Source organism: Trifolium pratense, linkage group LG4 (assembly GCF_020283565.1).
Source record: "Trifolium pratense cultivar HEN17-A07 linkage group LG4, ARS_RC_1.1, whole genome shotgun sequence".
NCBI lineage: Eukaryota > Viridiplantae > Streptophyta > Magnoliopsida > Fabales > Fabaceae > Trifolium > Trifolium pratense.
In genome coordinates this window covers 54077131-54095728 of record NC_060062.1, presented here as the reverse complement: position 1 = coordinate 54095728, position 18598 = coordinate 54077131, and the positions used below count along the sequence as shown (strand labels likewise).

At 32.3% G+C, this 18598-nt stretch overlaps 3 protein-coding genes and 1 long non-coding RNA gene across 16 annotated transcripts; 1 reads left to right on the top strand and 3 right to left on the bottom strand.

The window, feature by feature from the left end:
• Positions 1 to 305: 305 nt before the first annotated feature.
• LOC123924510 lies at positions 306 to 820 on the top strand. Its single transcript, XR_006814744.1, has 3 exons — positions 306 to 375; positions 561 to 662; positions 760 to 820. It is a non-coding gene; the product is annotated as an uncharacterized LOC123924510 (long non-coding RNA).
• Positions 821 to 6945: 6125 nt separating this feature from the next.
• Positions 6946 to 10897, bottom strand: LOC123924507 (caffeic acid 3-O-methyltransferase-like). 8 transcript variants are annotated; one of them, XM_045977431.1, is made up of 6 exons: positions 10650 to 10897; positions 10127 to 10298; positions 8989 to 9505; positions 8506 to 8768; positions 7700 to 7764; positions 6946 to 7458 (listed from the first exon to the last, which is right to left on the bottom strand). In XM_045977431.1, the coding sequence occupies exons 3-6, from the start codon at positions 9438 to 9440 to the stop codon at positions 7162 to 7164; spliced, it is 1077 nt and encodes a 358-aa protein (XP_045833387.1). In that variant the 5' UTR covers positions 9441 to 9505; positions 10127 to 10298; positions 10650 to 10897; the 3' UTR covers positions 6946 to 7161. The 8 variants fall into 8 exon arrangements, with proteins under 8 accessions (XP_045833387.1, XP_045833382.1, XP_045833385.1 ...); XM_045977426.1 differs by having other exon boundaries at positions 8506 to 8816; positions 10127 to 10317; positions 10650 to 10886; XM_045977429.1 differs by having other exon boundaries at positions 8506 to 8816; positions 10201 to 10317; positions 10650 to 10886.
• A 1914-nt stretch (positions 10898 to 12811) lies between these two features.
• On the bottom strand, positions 12812 to 13255 carry LOC123922925 (caffeic acid 3-O-methyltransferase-like). Its single transcript, XM_045975582.1, has one exon. The coding sequence runs from the start codon at positions 13253 to 13255 to the stop codon at positions 12812 to 12814; it is 444 nt and encodes a 147-aa protein (XP_045831538.1).
• A 282-nt stretch (positions 13256 to 13537) lies between these two features.
• On the bottom strand, positions 13538 to 18059 carry LOC123924508. 6 transcript variants are annotated; one of them, XR_006814743.1, is made up of 7 exons: positions 17954 to 18036; positions 16649 to 16835; positions 15902 to 15967; positions 15586 to 15810; positions 14967 to 15025; positions 13934 to 13999; positions 13538 to 13842 (listed from the first exon to the last, which is right to left on the bottom strand). XR_006814743.1 is itself a non-coding variant. In XM_045977432.1 (6 exons), the coding sequence occupies exons 2-5, from the start codon at positions 16802 to 16804 to the stop codon at positions 14977 to 14979; spliced, it is 402 nt and encodes a 133-aa protein (XP_045833388.1). In that variant the 5' UTR covers positions 16805 to 16835; positions 17954 to 18030; the 3' UTR covers positions 13538 to 13842; positions 14967 to 14976. The 6 variants fall into 6 exon arrangements, 3 of the variants coding, with proteins under 3 accessions (XP_045833388.1, XP_045833389.1, XP_045833390.1); XR_006814742.1 differs by lacking the exon at positions 13934 to 13999 and having other exon boundaries at positions 17995 to 18059; XR_006814741.1 differs by lacking the exon at positions 13934 to 13999.
• Positions 18060 to 18598: the final 539 nt, after the last annotated feature.

The window sequence follows — 18598 nt, the reverse complement described above, 5'->3', positions numbered from 1 at the left end:
TTATTTGCATAACATGTTTATAGTAAGAAAAAGTAGTTGATTTTTAGTTTGGCATAAAATATATTAGTCATCCTTCCATTTTCAAAGACTTAGTGTTTAAATCCCACTTGCAGGAGGAGGTTTGTTCCCCAAACTGTGACCCGTGATATAACTACTTTTGTACAGTTCTATCAAATTCTTTTAGTTAACATCGTCTTAATTACATTATTTAACTTATTTGTGAGATATTTATTAACTTATTGAAATTATGTCTCGGTATGACTTGTTTGACATCTCTTATAACTTGAATTATACAATATTCAGGTGTGTCTCATTCTTGAGGAAACACTACAAGCAATTGGTCCTAAGGCAATGGTGATCAGGCACACTCATCAAGTCAGTGCTATGCTTATACAATATATATATATATATATATATATATATATATATATATATATATATATATATATATATATATATATATATATATATGTGTGTGTGTGTGTGTGTGTGTGTGTGTGTGTGTTTGCATTTTTGTAGATGTAGGGTTATTGATTTAAAGATTTAGAAAATTACTGCAGGGACACAATATTATCTTGATGTCAAACCACCAAATTAAAGCAGATCTAGCTATTATTTTGTTGCTGCTTGAATTGCGACTTCCATATATTGCTGAAAACTTGGTAAAATTTGCATGTGTTATGTGATTATTTTAATGTACAGTCTATTATGCAGATTTATATATGCACAACTAATTGATTTTTGCCTTTTGTTCTACAGATTTATGTAGTAGGACAAAGTTATAACCGATCCTCTATGCAAACCCCTCAGTATTGGCAGGTTCATGTTATTCTTATTTTATGAAATTTATGTTAGAATCTGATATGAGTTATAATCTGATCTGTGTTTAAAATTTATGTAGCAGGACATACCTCTATGCTGGAATAGGAAAAGGGGAGGATCATAAGTAGAAAAAGATGACGATGAAAAAGAAGAAGGTATGAAGAGAAGTAGATGTTTGAGTTAGGAGGAAAGAGGATCGCTTATTGTTGTTGGTTGGCCTTCTTGGCTCACTTCTGTTGCCCCCGAAGCCATTGCTGATTTGATACCTCGCAGAGCTGACTCTTTTCATAAATTGGACAAGGCAAGCCTAATGTTCTCATTTCAATGCATTTTTTTTCTTCATCTTCTATAATCCACTGCTAGTTAATTCATGTCTTTATTATTTATCACACTGCAGATTGGTCAAGGAACTTACAATAGTGTTTGTAGAGCTCGCGATCTTGAAACTAACAAAATTGTTACTTTGAAGGAATGATTACTTCAAAGCTTTCTGGTAGCTTGTACCTTATTTTTGAATATATGGAACCTGATCTTACTGGCCTTTCAACAATTTCTGGCAAATGTTTACTCAATCACAGGTACATTCTTATGTTTATGTCAAAAACATTGGTTTCTCCTTTTGTATTTGATTTAAGGAATCAAAACCACTGTAATTGTTGGATGGAAGCTTTTCAGCATTTTAAATTGAATATTTCCTCTAGGATTATAGTGGTATATTAAGACATGAGATATATTGAAATCGATAATTTTCTCCGTCTGCATATCTTTTCTGTTGTTACTTGTTAACTTGTCTAGTGAATTGTAATGCAGCCAATGAACTTAATTTGTTTATCATGCAGCCATTTAACTTGTTATTTGAAGCAGACACCAAATTTGTTTTAAGCAAATACGATGGTTAGAAAGTATGCATATAGCCTCAATTTAATGCATATGAAATGTGGCATGGTTTAAAAATGTATAGTTTAGATTGAATTTAAAGTTAATTACTTTGTTTATGCATCAAATTTGATACATGTTTTGCTTGTATAAGTTTATTGAGTTTTTTAAGTTCTGCATATGCATGTGTTTAGTTACTTTGTTATGCATCAAATTTAGTATTGTAGTTGTACATCATGTTAATTTAATTAGGCTTATTTCGATTTTTTTAATAGACGATAAATAATTTATAATTTGCTTGGATTTTGGGCATGGATTCATAATTAGCATTTTATAATTATAATATTTTTGAAAAGCTTGGATATTGTTGCGAAATTGCTAGGATATTTAGCTAGAGATTTATTGCGAAATCGTTGAGACAATATCCTAGCGATTTAGTTAGGAAACACAAACTTTTGAACACTATTTAACTAGGTATTAATTGGGATCTAGCTAGGATATTCTTTATATTAGTTGCAAATTAGCTAGGAAATTTGTTGATAGGTGATTTGCCGCCCAATCCATGCTACGCCCTATATGACAGCTAATTCACAACAAATCGGTAGCTAACTCTGTTTTACTAGAGATTAGCTACGCATTAGCTACAAATGCCGTCGTAGCTAATCCCATATTTTCTTGTAGTGATATAATAAGAAAATAAATGTTCAAGAAAATATTAAATAAGAGGGACAAAAACTAACAATAATTTTGAAGAGACACAAACCTCACCAAGAAAAAGAAAAACAAACCAAAAACAAAAGGACCAAGCAAAAAAAAAAGTGAACCAAACAATAGACTAAAAAATTGGGACTAATAAAGTTGGAATAAAATTTCACCAAGTGAATATGTAAGAATAAACTCCAAGAAAACGAGAGATGAGTAAGTAGATAAGCTATTTGGAACCTTAAACTGCATAAAACATAGTAAGCAAAATATGCTATTTGATACATAATTTTCAAAAAATGAGAACACGTGGAACAAATAGTCAAAGCCACCATATATGAATCATATTCTATAATCAAAACTTTTTTTAACATTTCTCATGAGCAATATTGTCTACAAGTATAATTAGGTATGCCTCCAACTCTTATTGAAAATAATAAAATAAGGGATACATCAAAAATAAAAAACAAAGTGACATTTGACTATAAAATTGCAACTCATATAAAGAAAACTAAAATTTTATATTATTACACTAATAAAATAAAAAATGATACATCCTTTCAAACTTAATAAAAAATCTAATATTTCTAAACAACTTTTTTTTTACTCATATACTAATATTAAATATAATCATATTTTAAAATAATATCTATTATTTAACTATATGTGATTATAGTTATCGCAATTATTATTTTTTATTTATAAAAATATTTTAATTATATATTTTAATCAAACCCGTACATCGCACAGGTTTATCCCTAGTAATAGTTAGTTAGGAAGATCTAAGGGTGAAGATTTATATTCTCATTATTATTATAGTAAGTTTATGAGGCCTATGAGTTTTTCCTTACTCACATTGAATAGGTTTTCCATGCTAAAATTTTCTTGTGTGTTATTTTATTTTAGGAAAATGCTAAACAGTGCTCCCGGGGCACTGGTTAAGCATGTTAAAATAGAAATTTTGTCTCGAAATGCGTGCATTCAATGCCTCAAAAGTACAAAAAGTTGTCTTTTCAATATAAATTTTATTTTTTATTTCTTTTTTAGGTATGCTTAACAAGTGCCCCGGGGGCACTGTTTAGCATGACCCTTCTTAAAATGACCTTAAATTTGCATTGGAACTCTATAATTATTTTTAAAAGTAGAACAATTAATGAGGGTAATTTTGGAAGAATATCATTAAATAAACTTGGTTTTTGTAACTTTTGCTTATATTTAAGGCCAAAAAATTTTCTTGACTTTTGCTTATAAACAAGGCATGAGGGAGTAGGTCTTAAGCTTTGTCCAAAACTCAAGCACATTGGTGTAAGTTGATACATGCTCGAACAAGTTTCGATCAACGTATTTTTGAATCGAGTAATGCTATATTCAGCGAAGGAAGCATCACGAAAATTTCACGATGAGCCTGTATCCAATCAAAATACTTACTTTTGCGATAAACACGGAAGATTGAAAATAACAGTAACACACGTATGTTGCTTTTTCATTTCACTTGATGTGTATATTGGTCGTTTTTCATAACTTCTTCCATCATCCTCATTCAACACTACTGCTCTATACTTCCCCTTCATTACTACAAAGTTCTCATTGTTTCAGAAAAATTAAAATTAAAAGCTGATATCAGTGAGATATAAGAATCTTGAAATAAAAAGAAAAAAACAGAGATGGAGAGAGTTTGTTTCTTCAGTACTATTGTGATTTGCAAAATTGATATGTTACAACCATGGATCATACATGCCATTTATAGGCTTGGATTCTTAACAATTAAGTTTACTAACTACTACTACCTATTAAGCTAACAAAAGGCAAACGGTGGAGGCAAAGAGGTGGGCGTTGCCTCTTGCTTTTGGTCCAATCAAATCTTTGATTAATGACTAAGAGTATAACACAACATGCTTCTATGATCTTCTGGGTTTTATGCTTGATTTAATTTCTAACAAAAGCTCTGCAGAACCAATTTGTTGCATAACACTCACTAGTTTGATGGAGGCACGGTGTAAATGATAAATGGGAGGAAACAAAAGATGAGATGGTGATTGGTGATGAAGCCATGTTGAGAATTTTTGACAATAGAGTGAATTGATTTGACGGCCTCTGTTTTTTATTTAATTATTTTTGTTAAACAAGAAGAGGTGAAGAAAAAATGCGTCAGAGTTAGCCAATTCACGTTGTTCGCATTTTTTCACGAAATGAACTTTCGTGATATTAAGCAATTTCCTTTTGAATCATAGCTACTATTTACTATTATCCGTCTCCGAGTCTTTGTCAGACTTCTCCTCGAGTTTATCCTTCTAGGTGATTGGCTCATGCAAGTCTTTGCAATATAAATGGTACTCTCCGTCATTGGCTTCTAATATTTGCAATTTCCAACAATTAGCCCTCCATCTTGAGTTTCACAAGACAATAATTTCTTCAACCAATGTGACTAGCTATAGTATCGTATACTAGAATAAATATGAGTTTGTGAATAGTGTACCAAGAAAGTTCCCAAGAAAAGAGAGGTGAGTCAATAGACACACTTAAGTAGCAAGTCTTTGCCTAGATAGAACTTTCATAGACATGCAATATATCACTACCACACTTTATTTATTTTTTTACGATGTCGGCAATGAAAATCGAATCTAGGACCTCATGCGTACTACCCAAATCCCTCACTATTAGAACAAACCTAGTAATTTTTACTACCACACTTTATTTATAGCAACAAGAATATTTCTTAGGGCACATGTTAGATATAACAAAATAGAAATTTAACATTTAATGATACAAGAAATTTAATGCTTCAAAAGTCAAAATGCACAAATTAGCATTTAATAATTTCTATTTTTACTTCCTTAACATGTGCTTTAAGGACACAAGTTAACATTCTCCTTTTAAGAATTGTAGTAGAAATTTTACATAAAATCAAGACAAAAAAGTATATTCTTAATAAGTGTGCAAATGAGAATATTTACTTACAAAAGAGGCCATAGTAGTAAAAATTACATAAGTCTATATAGTTTTCAGGCTTTGTCTACCGTGAATAAGTGAATTAAGTGTTTCACGTGCACAACTTTTTCTCAATGGTTAGATTGAGGGTTCTATTATATTTAATGGTGGACTATCTGCACCGTGTTTTTTTGTCTCATCTTCCTCCTCTTCTGTTTGGACTTGTACAAAATTAGCTCTCTCACTCACTCAACAACTACACCATTGTAATACATGGGTAACTTCCATAATCACAAGTAACATTAAAAAAACATCGAAACACGGTCATCATTCATTCTTTATCCATTTCTATTTTTTTTTTAAGGGGATTTATTTAATTGCCTCCGTGAAAACTAAAAATCACCATTGAAGTTGGTTTCCTTCTCAATCTTTATCCATTTCTATTTTTTTAAGGGGGTTTATTTATCCATCAAAGACAACAACTTTAGCTATAATTTAATTATGTATCATCCATGAAACCGTGAGAATTTAAAGCAATAACAGTGGCATTTGTTGGATAAAAAACCCTAAAAATATTCAATTTGATTCCTCGTTAATGGAACTTTTATAATAATAATTGATTGAGGGTTTTTGTTCTTTGAATCTATCTCAAAACCCCCCATCAAATTCTAGATCCAATTGCGAGTTGTTATGGGCGACAAAATCCGTTCTTACATTCATTTTATGGTTCCGGAGAGAAAAGGTTGGTTGGGTGCTCATGGAAGAGTTGTTTGAGATGTTCAATATGGTTGATGTAATCTTACAATGGACGGTGGTGCTGAAGGATGAGTTCTAGATTCTTAGCAAAGTGACAATGAGATAGATAAGACAAGATTCAGTGCATAGAGTGTATGATTAGATTTTGTGGAATTAATTGATCCAATGACAAATAAGGGTCTTGCACGGTGCAAGACTTACATTACTATTTCACGGTAGACTTCGCCTAGTTTTCAATATATTTGAGAAATAGAACATAATTCGATTGTTTATTCATATTTGTAAAGGTTTAGCCACAATTGGGATTGTGGTAAACTTTTCCTTATAACAACTATGTTTCTATAATTCATGTTTTTATGTAAAAGAAGAGCTTGTTTGTTCTCCTAGTGTTATTCATATTTTTAAAGGTTTAGCCGCAATTGAGATTTTTAGGGGGTTAATTTAGTGCAAAACTGAGATTTTTTGTTCAAAAGTGAGATAAATTGAAATTTTTAAGGATTAATTTAGGACAAAACTATGATTTTGTGTTACACTAAAATTTTGCCCAAACTCGATAAAATGTCTTGCTCCGCCACTTATGTTTTTTTTTTTGATAGTAGCCTAGTGGCTTGAAATTTTAGCTTAAAGGTGAATAAGTGGTAGAATGTCCGGGGTTCGAACTTCAACTTCTGCATAATATTTGCGATGTCCCTACTAGTTGAGCACACGGGGACAAATTCATATGCTATTTACTAATAACAATTGGGTCATGCTAAACAGTGCCCCCGGGGCACTAGTTAAGCATACTAAAAAAAGAAACAAATGAAAAAGTTAATGATGAGAGGGAATAACTTTTTACATATTAAAACATTAAATGCACAATTTACGAGATGAAATTTCCATATTTATATCCTTAACTAGTGCCCGGGGGCACTATTTAGCATTTTTTATAACAAGGATTATGAGTTACATATAAGCTAGTACAACACACATGAAATATTATTGTAGTATAGTAGTACAAACAAGAAGTCACCAAAAAAAACGTAGCAATAGCATAGGGAACTTCAATTCCATATAGTAGAAGTGACACATGTTTAATTACTTAAAGAACTCCATAACCCAGAAGTTAGAAACAAAACATTCAAATCTGATGCCACTAAATCCAACTTTAGTTGCCAAATCAATGAATTCTTGCTTAGTTCGCTCTTTTCCTCCTCGGCTTTGAGTCATCATCAGAACATCCAATTGGGAAGTATACTTTGCAGCATGACTATTCTCAGGCACGATAGGAATAAGTGCCTCTAAAACAATCACTTTCCCATCATTTGGGATAGCATCATAACAACTCTTCAAAAGCTTTAAGCAATGCTCATCACTCCAACCATGAAGCATGCACTATTAAATTTAGTCAACATATATATAGATTATGTTATTTAAACATCAAAAAGTTAATATTATATTCTAGCAATCACCATATAAAAAAATACATTATTTTAGCCAAATAGGTTGATGATAAGTCTGGCCATGTTTGGATATTGAGGAGTACTACTCTCAATGACTGTCTCATTTTATCATATATATAATTCAACATTTTTAAAATAATTCATCATGTTTATGTATATCCATATTCGCTCACCTTCATAAAGATAGCATCTCCTTTAGGCACACTTTCAAACATATCTCCACCAACGTGTTCAACTCCTGACAACATCAACAAGTTTTTTAGAAAATTTAAGGTACCACTATGTTAATATAGAATATGAAAAAAAAAAAAAAAAAAAAAAAAAAAATAGATGAATAACTATGTTAAGAAACATGGCATCCATGGGAGAAGAAAAGAAAATAGCTCAAAAGTGTATAATGCTGATGAATGAAAAATATTACAAACGAGAAAAGTGAAAGTAAAAGATTACATCAAAGCTTATATATAGGCATCAACAAACTACTAACTAATCCTCCTAATTACTAACTAACTATATTAAGTATTAACAAACGTCATGCTTATTGTCAAAAATAAAAACTAACTACATACTTTGGAAATTTACTTTTTTTTGTCCATGTCTCCACTATTTTCATAAAAAATGAGGGAGTTAACTGAAATATAACAAAGAAATCAAAACATTTTAAGAGATTTTTAGACCGCTGATACGTTTTTTTTTTTTTTTTGCCATGACCGCAGATACGTTTTTGGTGTACATATCGGTGTGTACCATACATGTACCCAATCTGGTACATACCCATACTTCATCATTTTAGGAGTATCCATACTTCAGAGTTTTTAAGTGAATTTAAATATTTGTTAACATAAAGTGAATTAAAATATCACTTTATCTTTGTGAGTATTAAATAATTCTTTTTTATATATAATAAAAAATCCTTGAAGATGATAAAGAACATTTAAAAGGTCATACTAGAGTAAACAAAAAATTTAAAAAGGCATACCAGGATATGAAGGGGCACGTTGAATGACATGAGGTAAGTCGAAATTGATACCCTCTATTTGAGGATATTTAGTTGTGATCAATTTAATGTTGACCCCAAGACCACCTCCAACATCAACAAGCCTTTTTATGTCATCAAAACCTTTATAAGACTCAAGCACCTTCTTCATAACTATACTGGTATGATTGATCATTGCTTTATTGAAAACATGGTTGAACCTTGAGTCCAAGCTTGCATATCCAGAGGCATGTGTGCCATGAACCCTGACGAATGGAACACCCCCTTCTCGTATTGCATTATTAAGTTCGGACCTAAAGTTGAATGTTTATTAACAAATTGGTTGGTTTTCATCATGCTTATGAAATAAATTGATTTAATTTCATAGTTTAAGGACTGAGTTTTTGAAATAGATTTTATTTCATCTCTGTTAAGTTGATCGTCAATGACTAATATTTTAAGGGTTCTGAGATGAGATGAACTTACCAGCTAGCTAGGAAAACCTTGTCTTGATTCAAAGACATCAATGGTCCTAATGAAACACCATCAGAATTAGGAGCAAAGAATTTAGCAACAGGAGCCATACTATAAAGTCTATGAAAGGATCCAAGCTTTTGTTGATCTTGAATGACCAAACACTTCAACACATCATGTGAGGCAAGAAGAGCAAGTATGCGATCCAACATTTTGGGAGCATCCAGATTGTTACATGAAAGACGGGCTGCAATCTCTTCGGCCGACAATTGAGCTCCTTTACCGGCTTCTTGCAACACATCGAAAATGCCAAGCTCAGCTGCAGATTGAAGTGCCATTGGGAACACACTAGAGTTGCAAAGTTGTATAGCATATGAGAAACTTTCTTCATCTTCTAATTCTTGTGCTTCTTTTTTCTCTTCACTACTCTTGCCCAATTCTATCGCATTAGAGTGGCTGGCCATCTTTGAACTTTTTTTTTTTTTGACAAAATCTTTGAACTTGAGAAATCCACAACACCCTAATCAAACTGCAATTAATAAATGTTTCTGGTTAAATGGGCTATCCTGCCGGTTGATCAGTCATGTATGTATTATTTTACAAGTATTCAATTCAAGGTAATAAAATGTATCACACAATTATAATTCTTGGTTCGTTTTATTACCCGGACAACCTGAGGTGAGTAGTCTCTGACGCCGGTGTGTACTGTCCGGCCAATTGTAAGAATAATAATTGGACGTGGAAATTACCTCACATATTAATTAAATTACCATGTGGATTCCTATAATAGAAATCCAACCAACACGATCGACTATAATGTGAAGCTCGTGTTGTGTCGTCTCAATGACCAAGTATTAATGTCCCAAACCCATTTACAAAATACCCTGCTTAATCTAGCTACCAATGTCCCAAACCCATTTAAAAATTTTTTTCTTAAGCAATGTCGATTCGGGGTTCAATTATCATTTTCTAAGGTGTTTAATGCGTTGAGAAAATTTAAAAATAATTATTTTATGGATCTTGCTAAACAGTGCCTCCGGGCACTCTTTAAGCATTCTATTTAAAGAAATAATTTCCTCAAAAAATGGAACATTTCAATTTTCGAGGCGTTGACTTCACACATTTCCATAAAATTTTAACAAAAACTTACTATTTAAAATGCTTAAAGAGTGCCCGGGGCACTGTTTAGCATTTTCCTTATTTCATACTCCGGTACATTTTCACCTTAAGCTGGTTCATAATAAAACAGCCTTTAAAACTCTTGTTCCAGCATTGTCTTTTGACCCGTGAATGACCTTTTGCTCCGGTTCAAAGTCTGTGCGCTGCAATAAAAAATCAGATCTGGAAAAACATGTTTTAACTTCCATTTTCTTTCAAAAGCTTGCATTCTTTAACACACCAAACACATTAGAAACATAAAATCAATAAGGTATCATATTATAATTATGGGGAAAGTATTTCTAACTAATTAATTAACTCTAATTTCATGGTTTTATTCACTAATTTCACTAATGGTGAATCACTAATTACCATAAACCCTCTTTTCATAACCCAAAAGTTAGAACTTAAATTTCTTAATTCCTAGTATTATCAGCACATGCAATTAATTCTTATGCTAAGGGAAAGGATTCTTAAACTTAAAAGAAATGGGTTCTAATCCTAAAGGAACTCACCATGAAGTAGTAATTCTTCCTCAATCAATTAAATTCTTGGAACCTTGTTATTGAATTTTATAAACTCCATCCTTGCTCTTACCATCTTATTCTAAATCTCTAGGTTTTGCTTGAACACCCAGAAGTTTGCAACTAAGAATGGCTCACATGCATGATGCACGCATTCAAGGTGGCAGATTTGTGTTGAGTAAGAAAAATGAATTGTTCGCTTGTGCTATGTCCACATACATATGTGTGTTGTCTTTATGACTATTTTGCCCTTACTCTTGACTCCATGGGTTACTTTTTTCTTTTTCTTTTTTGGACTAAACCATGGGTTACCCTTAAAACTTACTAATAGTTTAATTGGTTTATACCAAATGGATTAATCTCACCTTCCAACCAAATATTTTCATATGCAAGAGTTAGAAATTGACCCATGATTACCTGTTCAAGAGACCTAAATTTTTATCACTTTGACCAATTTATTATTGGTAAATTCATTATTTTTCTAAGTCATGAGGATATAAGCAAAACTAATAATAATAATAGTCTAAGTATCATTAAGTAATCACAACTTGACCGATCATGAGTTACGTCTCATTGTAGTACATCCAATGTAGAAGAAAGGTCGGACTTTTGTCATCCAATGAACTATACACATTACGACATAGACCTCGTTGAACTTCATATAATCCAGTAGAAAGGTTGAACCTTTGTTAGAAAATGAACTAACAACAATTAAACAAATTAAGATTTAAGTCACACAATTGGTCATCTGAATCGGAAGAAATCTAGAGAATGAACTAACCATAGTTCGGTTTATCATGATTTGCACTATAGTTTATTTGATCTAGAAGAAATGTTGACTTTTGTCGAAAAATGACTAACCATAGTTCAATTGATCAAGAGTTCAGTTTCACCACAATTCATCTGATTCATAAGAAATGTCAGCATTTGTCGAAAAATGAACAAACCAGAACTCGACTAAGTTAAATCTCATTTCATTTGTTAAAAAAGAAAGGTTGATCTTTTGTCAGAAAATGAACAAGCGACGACTCTACTATCATGAGTTAAGTCTAATTGTAATTCATAGTTCAACTAACCGGCCATAGTTTGACTAATCACGAGTTAAGTCTCACTATATTTATCCAATTCAAAAGAAAGGTCATATCTTCGTTGAAAGGCGAACTAACTACATTTTAACGAATAATAAGTTAAGGGTTACTATAGCTCATATTATCTAGTCTAGAATAAAGGTTGAATCATTTTCAAAAAATGAACTAATCACAAGTCGACTTAAAATCGGTTAAGTCTTACTATAGTTCATTCAGTTTAAAAGATAGGTCAAATTTTTGTTGGCCAATGAACAAACCACATTGTCGAAAAAAGAACTAACCTCAATTTGATTGATCACGTGTGAAGTCTCGTTATAGTTTGCCCGATTGAGAAGAAAGGTTGGACCTGTAACGGTTATTTTTTTCACAATCGTGCTCTCATCGTGGCATAATGTACCCTAATACTTATGAAAATATTTGAAAACGATAAAGGAAAGCGATAAAAACATATATTGGGTTGCCTCCATATAAGTGCGTGTTTAACGTCGCGAGCTTGACGAGAACCATGTATCCTGTTATGGAGGATACTTAGCACTTGTTATTACCTTATTGATGTTCTCGTCCTCAACCTTGTCAACCTTCTTTGGAATCCAAATCCACTTGGTTTTTACCAGTTGAATTTCCTCGTTGAGAACCTTCTTTTTCTTTGGTTTTTTCTTTTTCTTTGGATCTTTAAGTTGTGACTTCTTTACCCCCAAACTTGGACTTTATTGCGACCTTGCGATACTTTCCCCACCTTTTCATCCATAGTGAAGTTTCCTTGAATTTGGGATCATGGTTTATAGTTATCATCGCCATCTTGTACCTTAAGTGGTAGTAATTTCTCTTCACATGGATCAATGGTCGGGTGTGACATCTCAACCCCAAACTTGGATTGTTTGGTCTTTTCTCGCCATACTAGAGTCGGAGGCAATGATACTTCCTTAATTCTTCCTTTAGGTTTCTTCTTTGTAACATCAACCTTGTAGCAATGATTATTCTCCTTTTTGAAGACCTTGAAGATCCTTTCGTCTTAACTAATTAATATCTTTCAGGATTATGAGAGGAGATGAACTTACCAGCTAGCTAATAAAACCTTATCTTGCAAGAAAGACAACAATGGTCCTGATGAAACACCATCAGAATTAGGAGCAAAGATTTAGCAACAGGAGCCATACTATAAAGTCTATGAAAGGATTCAAGTTTTTGTTGATCTTGAAACACCAAACACTTCAACACATCATGTGAGGCAAGAAGAGAAAGAATGCGATCCAACATTTTAGGAGCATCCGGATTGTTACATGAAAGACGGGCCGTAATCTCTTCGGCCGACAATTGAGCACCTTTACCGGCTTTTTGCAATACATCGAAAATGCCAAGCTCAGCTGTAGATTGAAGTGCCATTGGGAACACACTAAAGTTGCAAAGTGGCATAGCATATGAGAAACTTTCGTCATCTTCTAATTCTTGTGCTTCTTTCTTCTCTTCACTACTCTTACCCAATTCTATCACATTAGAGAGGTTGGCCATCTTTGAACTTTTTTTGAAAAAATCTATGAATTTTAACTTAAAAAATCAAAAGCATCTAAGAAACTGCAATTAATAAATGTTTCTAACGTTAGGTGAGGATGGCTTGTCCTAATTCCTTTTTCAGCTGTCTTCGTCTTCCTTTTTAAATTGAACATAAATTACCACTCCGGCAAACAGGCACCAAACTTTGGCGCTCAAACCATAACTTCACACACTTTTTTTTTTTTTACGATAACTTCACACACTTAGATACTCGAGTTTTGTTGGATATGGTACTCAACATTCAACTGTGAAGTAAAATCTATTTCCCTCATAAAAGCCACCATTGTTAATGTGTCATCTTTTAAAAAAATGTACAAATTATAATTTCTATATACTTGTTTGACTCATTACAATAAGGCATAAATGTAAAAATGCAGCTAATCACAACCCTCAAACTCCTCAGAGTCGGACTGATTTTCTGGCTCTTCATCATCAGCTTCTTCATCAGATTTTTCACTTTCTGGCGGTTTAAATACAAACTCCTCGCAAAGCTTTGCACACTCTTTTATTAGACTTAAAAAGTTTTCTGCAGTCTCATTTCTCACCTGAATTTCACATATTGGGAAGCAATACATGCATATTAACAACAAAGTTAAAATGACAAGCATCAACTATAAGATAGCAACAAAAACATACATGTGTTTCACGGTGATTTAGCTTCAAACTTTCACAAGCATATTCATTTATATCAACAGCCTACCTCTTTAAAGTAAAAATAAATAAATAAATAAATAAATCAGTACAATAAAAAAAAATCCCTAAATAGTAAACACTATAATTTCTGCTTCTGGTGTTCACAAGACTAACAGATTCAACAAAAACATATCTATGTTGTCTCATTTATAATTTTTATCCTTTGAATTACAACAAATTCATGAATTTGATACCTCAATTTGGTGGCATTTAACATGGGAAAGTAGTATATTTTACCATCACACTCAGATCTACAACCATCTCCTCCTTTGCCCCACCACCACCATGATACTGTTTATGTTCAAACTCAAACTAATCTTTCTCAAATTTAAATATCCTGTTCATGTTCAAATGTTTTGTTTTGTCCTTAATTCAATTTTCTCACTTAGCCCCAAAACGGGAACATGTAACTGCAGTTGAAAAGAAGGATCCGAAAGTTTAAAGATTTATCATAAAACACAAAAGAGAAGAGGTGAAAAGAATTACTGAAAAATTGAGGGGATTTGACTTTGGATTGGGGATTCAAATTGAGTGATTAACATCTTGTTTTGAAATAAACCAAGCTAAAATTAGCTATGATTATTATTTTTTATTTTTACGATATTTTATTGCACGAAGATTTTGGAATATTAGTGATAGATGATATTGGAGTTTGGTTTTCTTGTTGATTTCGTTCAGCAAGTCTTGATTTTGCCAGTGGTGATTAGGAAAAGAGGGAGATGGATTGGGGAGGGTGGTGGGTTAGAAAACAATCAAGTGTTGAGAGTGTATAGTAAAACTGTGTACTATATTTAATCTGATGGCTAAAAAGCAACTTGTCCATGGTGGGAAAGTTTAGTACTTTCCCATGTTAAATGTCACCCCTCAATTTACCTAAATCTTGCATAGATTTAGCTATAAGAATTAAGTAAAAGAAAACTTTAGCGAAGCAAAGGTGAGTAAGACAATAGTCAATATTTTGATAACTGGAGTATACCTTACTCCCTCTATTGGCTCCCATGTATCATAACTAGAACCATAGCTCTTCCATTGCACCTGAATGGTTATAAATTGAAAACATAAAATAATGACCAAAAACTAAGAAAAAATCATTACACAAAATAAAGTTAAAAGAGAAGTTGTGTTCTTATATATAAACTTTGTGCAAGAAGTATCTATGCATATTTTAAGCAATAACCTAAAGATATGGTAGGCTACTAGCTATATGTTTGTGCAACAACAATATAGGCAATTCCACTGAGGCTGGAACAGCCTAGATTGAAGCTAGTCCTAATAATGGATTTCATTACGTAAACCAATCAAGTTATTGTGCAAGTTTGAAGCAAACATAATGACCAAAAACTAAGAAAAAATCATTACACAAAATAAAGTTAAAAGAGAAGTTGTGTTCTTATATATAAACTTTGTGCAAGAAGTATCTATGCATATTTTAAGCAATAACCTAAAGATATGGTAGGCTACTAGCTATATGTTTGTGCAACAACAATATAGGCAATTCCACTGAGGCTGGAACAGCCTAGATTGAAGCTAGTCCTAATAATGGATTTCATTACGTAAACCAATCAAGTTATTGTGCAAGTTTGAAGCAAACATACTTTAAAGTACAGTCCTGGTGTCTTTGCTTCATTGGGATCGCCATAGCAAACAGAAATAAACCTTTCCACCTAAAACTCCTCAAAGACAGACTGATTTTCTGACTCTTCATCATCAGCTTCTTCATCAGATTCTGCACTTTCTGGCGGTTTAAATACAAACTCCTCGCAAAGTTTTGCCCACTCTTTTATTAGACTTAAAAAGTTTTGTGCAGACTCATTTCTCACCTGAATTTCACAGATTGGGAAGCAATACATGCATATTAACAACAAAGTTAAAATGACAAGCATAAACTATAAGATAGCAACAAAAACATACCTGTGTTTCAGGGTGATTTAGCTTCAAACTTTCACAAGCATATTCATTTATATCAACAGCCCACCCCTTTGAAGTTAAAAAAAAAAAAAAACATAAATTAGTACAATAAAAAAAATTCCCTAAACAGTAAACACTATAATTTCTACTTCTGGTGTTCACAAGACTAACAGATTCATGAATAATTTCTACTTCTTTCTATGTTGTCCCATTTATAATGTTTATCCTTTCTAGAGACTGCCGTGGACAATCTTCACAAATAAAAACTTTTTTTTGTAGTGTTACATAGTTACATGTACTTCATAACTCATGATAAATATTATATGCAATGAATATTCTTGAAAAAAAACATGTTTATTGAATGTTAAGTCAGTTGATACTCTTATGGATCCAAAATTTCAAGCTTATACCTAATTATGGGGGAGCATATATCATATACTTAAGAGATTTGGGAGATTCGTTGAAAATTAAACTATCTCACAATCACCCGTCTTTACATTTAAGAAAAAATCAAAGAAAACATTGAAAAGGTATATGCAAAAGTTCTTATTCTATGAAACAAGGAAGAAAAGCAGAAAGTGACACAAAGTAGAGTTCAAGATATGATATATATTTATGTACATACTAGTATATTTGACAAGTATATTTGACAGTGTAGAATATGATAGGTTAATTAGTTGTGTCCAAAAACAAACGAGAAAAGCAAAGCAAGGGAAGAAGATAAAGCAAGGACATAAGGTAGAAATTGACCTCATAGTTTTCACTACTTTTATTTCCAATTCCACCCATGCCCCAATGTTGCTCCACAAACGTATCACTGGGCCTCAACAGTTCCTTGATAGACACCTCACCTCCTAGTTGAAGCTTGAATGGTGTGTTCTCCGCCTCGTCAAGAGGCTCCTCCATACTTAACCAGCGCCGTTTAGCTTTTACTACACTAATAAATAAGTATGTAATAATGTTACTGTATAATTATATATGAATTTAAACCTTTAAATAAATCATATATGGTTTTCTTTCCATGTGCCCTTTCAATCATAAATAGATATTATCCCAAAATAAATCATAAATAACGTGTAAAAAAGATAAACTACCAAATCTTTATCGAAATAAGTTAAAACATCAAATTTCAATGTAAATTTGCCAAAAAAAAATTGAGAAAATTAAGTGCTTAACAATGTCGAAACATCGAATAACAATCTCAAAAGTAATCAAGCTTTTGTGCATCAAAGCCCATATTAACAAGTCTAATTTAAAAATAATCAAGCTTCCTAGTAGTGTTCTAAGTCATTATAGTGGCTAGTGGGAATTTATAAACATGTTAGTGCTTATTTTCTAATGCATATGATAAATGCATGGTAGTGGGGAATAAATTCTAGTATGTCAAAGTTAGACTATTATATAGGGATCTCATGTGCTTCTCAAATCACAATTTGAAGTTTAATCAAATTTGAGAGTTTCCTACTGTGAGAATTTTTCCGTTGTTCTTGGGTTAAGGGTCAAGAACTTTATAGTGTTGGTTCTACCGACAGGTCACGGTTAGGGTCAAGTTTTCACTTTGCTTGATTACTTTGGTTCTACCGGCAAGTCGCGGTTAGGGTCAAATTTATTTCCTATTTTCAAGACAATCCTAAGTAGTCACTTATCATATCCTCTATCTCTACTCCGTACCACTTAATTAAAAAGAATATGTAAGGTTAGAATATATAACCAGCGTGCTTAAGCTTATAATTGATTGTTCTGATGAAATATTCAGAGAGCACAAGCTTAGCTTTCTCAGTAAGTAGGTTGATAGCACAAATTCAAGGCTTCCAAACAAATTAAGATGAGGAAAAACCTAAGAGCTTGTATACTCTGTAATTAATTTTTGGATTTTGATAAAAAAAAAAAAATATTCCACCAAATTAAAAACATTCACAACTCTCTCGTCACTACGCAACAACTATAATAATAATAATAATTAAAAAGAAAAAAAAAACAGAAATAGCAACGATAAACAGAAATTGAAATCTCACAACAAAGAAAATAAAAAGTTAGGGTTTGCAGATGACATACATATGAATGAGTAGTGTTTGCAATCAAAAGGAAAATGATACCTTCCAGAAAGTTAGGGTTTCAAATTTGCAGTGAAGAAGGGTAGTGAAGGGGCTGCAGTTGCAATGAAAAAGAGAATGCGTGTCACGTGTGTGTTTTGTTGAACAAAATTCTTTTAAGTCGTTGTTTTTTTTTACATATTTTAAGTCTTTGTTTTTTTTTTTTACATGAGAGAAAAAAGGGAAGAAAAAAAAAAGGGTCATGCTAACCGGTGCCCCGGGTCACCGGTTAAGGAAACTAAAAAAGGAAATTTTAAAATTCAAAATAATATTTTTTTAGACTTTCGAGGCGTTGACTGCACAAATTTCAATATGATATTACTATATTTGGTTCCTTAAACAGTACTCGGGGGCACTGTTTAGCATTTTCAAAAAAAAAAAACAAAAGAAAGAGAGATTATTCCCTTGTAAGCACTACTTTTTTAACAAAATTATTTGATTTTATATCTTAGAAATGAGTTTTAGGCCTAACTCTCATCTCGCAATTGATGTGGAATTTCTTAACATATTCGCTCACGTCCAGACTCTGATATCATCTTAAAAATGAGTGTTGGGTCTAAGTCTAACTCAATCGGCTCGTAAGGTGAAGATTGTCTCTACTTTATAA